At 34.2% G+C, this 6,261-nt stretch overlaps 1 protein-coding gene across 1 annotated transcript; it reads left to right on the forward strand.

The window, feature by feature from the left end:
• The first annotated feature begins 1,753 nt into the window (after positions 1 to 1,753).
• LOC111379237 (zinc finger CCCH domain-containing protein 62-like) lies at positions 1,754 to 5,843 on the forward strand. The gene is made up of 9 exons (XM_023002580.1): positions 1,754 to 1,972; positions 2,093 to 2,226; positions 2,396 to 2,513; positions 4,003 to 4,064; positions 4,153 to 4,204; positions 4,298 to 4,403; positions 4,553 to 4,651; positions 4,723 to 4,855; positions 4,972 to 5,843. The coding sequence occupies exons 1-9, from the start codon at positions 1,875 to 1,877 to the stop codon at positions 5,538 to 5,540; spliced, it is 1,371 nt and encodes a 456-aa protein (XP_022858348.1). The 5' UTR covers positions 1,754 to 1,874; the 3' UTR covers positions 5,541 to 5,843.
• Positions 5,844 to 6,261: the final 418 nt, after the last annotated feature.

Raw genomic sequence — 6,261 nt, forward strand, 5'->3', positions numbered from 1 at the left:
ACTCTACCACCGTTGGTGCTACTAAAATTTTCCCACAACGCTTCAGATGCATAACCCACTGCCTCCATGACCACCACGACTTTCTTCAACATACAACCACTACCAACATTGTCACCACTTGCACCACAACCCGCTGCCAACAACAACAAAAGGCAATTCTGCAAACCATTATCACCACTACACCACAACCCACCGTCACCACCTGAACAATAGCTAACTACCACCCCCTGCACCATTACCCACAGTCACCACCACTTGCGCCACAACCGATAGCCACCAACACATCCACATCAAATCCAAAATCAACACCACCACACTACAACCCACATTTGCATGGCACGGTGCTCGTCGCCATGTTATCTACTGGCCACCTTCTCTTGATTTCCTTAACTTTAGCCTTTATTTAAAAGAGTCACAAATGGAAAATGATTTAGGATTTGGGAGTGAAATCAAGTGAGGTTGGAGGTTGGGTGATAGTATGTAGATTAATTTAATTTTATAATATTATTATTTATATTAAAAGTTGAATTATCACCTGATTTTTGAACTAAAAATTTTTAAATTGAGAAGCTAAAAATCACACGTTGTGTAACTTTCTCATAGAATTTGCATGGAAAGAAAATAAATTATAGGCAATTCAATTATCTAGAACTTATTTGCATGGACATTGTCAATTAAATATGTTTGATTGATTTAATTTTCAACCTAGAAAATAGTATACTTGTCCCTTTTTTATGGTGGGTAGACGAGAAAGCGTGGATATATTAGAGAGAGAAAGAGAGAGTGAATACCCTGGAAAATAAAATCATACTATCGTTAAAGAAAATATTTTTCTTGATTTTGAGGAAAATATGGTCATATGACCAAAAGTCAGAAAATATTTTCCATGGATAAATGTCAATCAAACAATATAAATTAGGAATTTGGGTGGAAAAAACATATTTTTCATAAAAAACTATTGACAATCGAACATACCCTCATGTGAATCCAAAGTCAATGAAAGTTGGATAAAGCACAGTCTATTTAATCTGTCCCATCTCCAATGTATTTGATTAAGCTGCTTGTAAAGAAATGTTTTTGAAAGACTCTTTGATACATGAATGGCCAAAATGCATGCCATCTCAATACCTGTCAAAGAATCTAGAAAGGAAACGATACAAGTAGCATGGTTCAATGGATTTATTGATTACAAATATAAAAATAGTTACATAATAATTTATATATAAATGAGGTGTCAAAAAGATGAAAATTATTTTATTTTATTTTATTTTCTGTTGAAAAAATTTTGATTATTCATTTCTCATTGCATCAAATATGTAAACTTAGCCCACGTTTGGTAGTGATTTTTCACCTCCCAAAAAATTGATTTTTTGACTGTTATTTCATTATGTCATTCGTCATTTTTTACTTCTTCACTCACATATAATCCCCACTTTGCTTCCTAACGATTGAAAAATCAATTCTCATAATTACTACCAAACGATCCTTTTATACATATAACACAATCACAAATATAAATACTTCCATTCAAACTTTATGCCTTTGTTTGGTTCTCATTTTTTTTAAATCTAATTTTTCAAAACTCATATTGAATAATTCATTCTCCAATAAAATAATAATTCACACAAACCCAATTTTTTTTTTTAAATCTTAACCACGCAATCTCCAATAATATATTAGTTCTAAATGCATTTTTGTACAAAAACAGAGCTCAAAGGGCCATATTTTGAATAATTATAAATTTACAAAATATTATTTGGTTTTCATGAGGATTTGTTGCATTTACATCTCCTCTCGTCACATTTGGAAATTCTTCCAATTATTTTTAATTCATTGCCGCAATTGAATCGATACCTTTCATCATTGAATTTGACATGAAATCCTTAAAAAAACGCACTTTTGTTGAAATCTCTTCGTCTGAGTCCGAAAACGCTGAGGATGCTGTTGAGAAGATCAGTTCTTCGAATTCTAGGTATTATCCGACTCGCTATCTTTAACAATCAACTACCTATTTGTATATATTGAGAAATTAGCTCTCTTTTGCATTAGGTTTTGTTGTTTCGAATTTATTTGTTTTGATTTTATGGTTCAGTGGGGATGATGATGATTGGAGTGAATGGAATGAATCAGAGTATGAAGAAACAGAAGAAGAAGAAGAAGATAATGAGACCCATGTTCGAGAAAATGATGAATCCATGTTTGATAAAGTGATTAAATTACTTCGAGGTTTGGTTATCTAAACAAGTATTCAGTGTGATTTAGAATTCACTAGATTATATTTTAATTTGCGATGATGTAGTTTAAGAGCATGCTGAAGTAATCAGATGAATTATATTGGCATAAGGATCATTATCTCTATTTTTTTTTTATTATTATTATTATTAATTGGGTGCAGAGAGAAATGATCTTCAAGAGTTGAACTTAGTCGAATGTAAAGCATATTTAAGGAGGCATGGATTGAGATTATCTGGAACCAAAGCCGAGTGCATAGAGAGAATTAAGGAGCACTGGAGGTCAGTAATCTCATTCAGCATGAAATATATAAATAGTCTGTGTAGCTTTATGATGAGTTTTATTATTTGTTGCTCTTGAATGGAATAGGCCATATATTAGTGGGAATTCAACATGAGACCTACTAGCTGATCACCTTATGGTCAAATCCATTTTGCTAATGAATCAAAGCTTTAGTATCAGATAAGAATTTAAATGTCTAGTTTTTGGAAGTGAGATTTGGCAGAAGTTTCTCAATTGCGAATTCACGTTGCAAGATGATATGTGGTTTTGAATTATATAAATAATTAACAGTGAGAAATTTCACCTACAAATGAAGTCGGGGAAAGAAACTGCAAGGGAATGTCCACTGTGACGTGAAATGGCTGAAAGTACCTTTGCTTTGATTATGCACAATGGGAGATTTTGAATTATATAAATAAGTAATAGTGAGAAATTTCACCTTCAAATGAAGTCGAGAAAAGAAAACTGCGAGGGAATGGCCAGTGTGATGTAAAATGGCTGAAAGGAGTCCTGCTTTGATTATGCACAATGGGGGATCATTAACTAATCCTTTTAATTCTAGTCTTCTGCTTCTCATCCCTGGTCCATCTGCAGTCTGCTCTTAACTTCCACAATTCCTACGTTTGCAATTGCACTAACGTTAAGTAATTATTTAAGTTAAAAAAAAAATGGTACACGTTAACAGTTACCATGCACACGCCAACAAATTTGTTTGCTAGATTGATATAATCCATGAATCCCCAATCCATTTCTTTCATTTATAAACTTATGACGATCATGCTGTGGTGTCCTATCTCTAACTCCCCTCATTGCCCTAACCAGACTGGGATTAATTGATTTATGCCCCCCAGAAGAGGGATAAGGGCAAGAGATGAGTGAGCAACTAGTTTATATAGAATATTGATGCCTCCGAATCAGCGAACCTGTTTCAATCCATCAATCTTGCAACAGAAATGAGGCTATGTAAACCTCTCAACTGAATTCATAACTCTCAGTTCAGTTGCATTAGTTTAGCTTTCAGAAGAACTTGAAGTTGTATTTTTGGTCAAATAAAATTTCATAAATATTGCGTGATTAAGTGGTAAATGTGCCAACTTGTAGTAAAAATATACAAGGTCCGTCTTCAGAGTCCGATATAGTCTGCTGAAACACGGGTGCCTTGATTGGGCCGATGTGGTCCCCGTTTGGCCCTCATTTTGTAGAAGTGAAAATCGGTGGAATAGTGTTATTTTGAAAAATGAGTGGTTGAAAAATAAGGAAAAGTTTTTGGTTTACGTGTAATATTATTTTATGGAAGATTGTATGGTTGAAAATAGAAGAGAAAAATGAAATGTAATGAAATGAAAATTAATAGGGACCAAACGGGGACGTTCAACTTTTGTACAAACGAAATTTACTGCTCCAAATTAATATTTTCTTTTCCTTCCTTTTTTTCTTTATTCTTTTTGTGGAATTTGAAGAACCTTCTGATATGAGTTTTATTTTTAGGATAAAAGATAGAAATTGTGAAGCCTTGTATCCAAGATCCTCATTTACCATTGATTGCACTGGTACTTTCTTTTTTCATCGTGTACATATTTTGATTTATCTCATGCACTTCTTTTTCCTTTCATTTAAGTGCTTTTCCAATTTGTCCAGGTGACGTATGCAAGGGAGATGTTGTTTTGTTCAATCAGAAAGTATATAAGAAGTATTGCTGATAAACTCACTCGTTTTACAAAATATATAAAATTTGATTTTCCACTGTATTTCTTCTTGAATGGACGATATTGTTTTTTAACAGTTTTGACAAAATGATGAGGCGTGGAAGCCCTCTTGGGAGAAGGACTGTTGTTGGGAGGATTGTAAATGAAAATTACGGTGCTGACAAACAACAACACACCTTCACGGTAAGGCTGATTTATACAACACAACATTATTCTTGAAAATCGTACAGATTTAGCTATTACAAATGCCAAACTTTTTGATTTTGCTCGATGATCTTGTTTTATGCTCTTGGTGCTTTCATTTCTTTCTGATTCTTCTATCGATAAACTAGGTTGAAGTGCTGTGGAGCAAGGGAGCCAAAAAACTACCTACACTTTTCTCTTTGCTTGTGAAAGGCAGGAACCTCTACAAATTGAGGACATTTAGACAGGTGAATTATCCAGACCTATCAGAATAACATGTTACTTTCTGATCAAGTCCTCATAAACTTCCATTATCCAGCGCTGGAATAACGAAAAAGAAAGGTTGAATGTACTTGCTGAGAAGCATAAACGAGGAGCAACAGCAAGAAGCTTAAGAGCTATGAGAAAGACAAAAGCAGATAAGAAGACAAATAAATCTTGTACAAACACAGGTACATTTAAATGGTGTGGTCATTTTTTTGTTTTCTATTTGGGGGTGGGTGGGTTTTGGTTGTTTGCCTTAAGCGCATCTCATATAGCACTATATATATTGTTAACTGATGATCAGGTAAGAAGCGCCACAAGCTTTTTGATCATGCAGCGCCATCTGGAACAAAAATGACGGGTAATAATGTGCAGATGAACAATGTCAATGAACTACCAAATCCTTTGAGGGGAAGCCAAAGTTCAATTAATCTTCACCAAAGGCCATCCTCGTTCCAAGCATTAAATTCAAAGCAGAAGGCAGATTTCAGAGGTCCTGAATTTAATTTGAAACATCGAAATTTAATACAACCCAATCGAGTTCAAACCCCATTTTTGCCATATACTTGTCATCCTTCCCAAGACTTTCACCACTTCGACTCGGAGCTCTACAACGGAAGAGGATATTGTCACTTCCCTTCTCATAGAGGTTCTGTATCTGCAGTCGGATTGCCCCATTACGACCCCTTCTCCCATTCAGTTTTGGCACCTGCTTCAGAATCTCAAGAATTTGCCCATGGCAGGTACATTTACCACACTCGTCCACATCAAAATCGTGTATCTGAATCAAGAAAGTTTGATCGTTTCCCTAGATTGATGAACGCCCAAGCACCATCTTATCTGTCACCTACTGATACGTATAGGCAGAGATAGCAGCATATAAACCTCTGCATTTTTTCCTTATTTTTGGTAACAGCAGGCAGATTATTGTTGTTATCTTACATATGAACCAGTTTGTCACATTATTATTATTATTATTATTATTATTATTATTATTATTATTATATCAAAATGTTGCATTGGAAAATCTATGGCTTTTCTGTTCAGTGTATCTCTATCAACTCATTGTTCGACAGGATTTCAGATATTCTATGAGCTTAGCTGCTCAAAATGACATTAAATGGAAAGCATATAGTTTTTTCCCTGCTCTGCAGAACTGAGTTTGGTATTTGTTCAGTACCTTCATGTATTTCCCTTGAACATTTAAAATCATGCCCATCAAGATAATCAAGTTTAGTTTTACACTTGTGAAAATATAGTCGTATTTTTGTTACCATATCTCTTCGCTCTCTTATTATGTTAAATTATGTGGAGCTTAATCGGATTGTTCAGTTTTCTCTAATTGTGGATCGTATCAGTATTCCTACTACATCGACATGAGGGATTTAAGCTTCTAAAATTTGATTTCTTTGTGGGAAGGAGAGGGAGGGTAGATACAACTTGAACTTTTCGATCTAGGGAACCATCCATCATATGCAATGGTTTAAAAAAAAAAAAAAAATGAAAGAAAGAGAAGGAAAAAAAAAAAAAATGAAAGAAAGAGAAGAAAAAAAAGAAAAAAGAAAAAAAGAAAAAACACACACTTTTTTTTGGG

Source organism: Olea europaea, unplaced genomic scaffold (genome assembly GCF_002742605.1).
Source record: "Olea europaea var. sylvestris unplaced genomic scaffold, O_europaea_v1 scaffold1955, whole genome shotgun sequence".
In the NCBI taxonomy this organism is placed as follows: Eukaryota; Viridiplantae; Streptophyta; class Magnoliopsida; order Lamiales; family Oleaceae; genus Olea; species Olea europaea.

Excerpts from the sequence above, each read along its gene's own strand:
- LOC111379237 (XM_023002580.1), top strand. The coding sequence starts at position 1,875 with ATGAAATCCTTAAAAAAACGCACTTTTGTTGAAATCTCTTCGTCTGAG. Across the intron at positions 2,514-4,002 it reads AGAATTAAGGAGCACTGGAG|GATAAAAGATAGAAATTGTG; the intron begins GTCAGTAATCTC and ends TTTTATTTTTAG. Across the intron at positions 4,404-4,552 it reads AACAACAACACACCTTCACG|GTTGAAGTGCTGTGGAGCAA; the intron begins GTAAGGCTGATT and ends TCGATAAACTAG.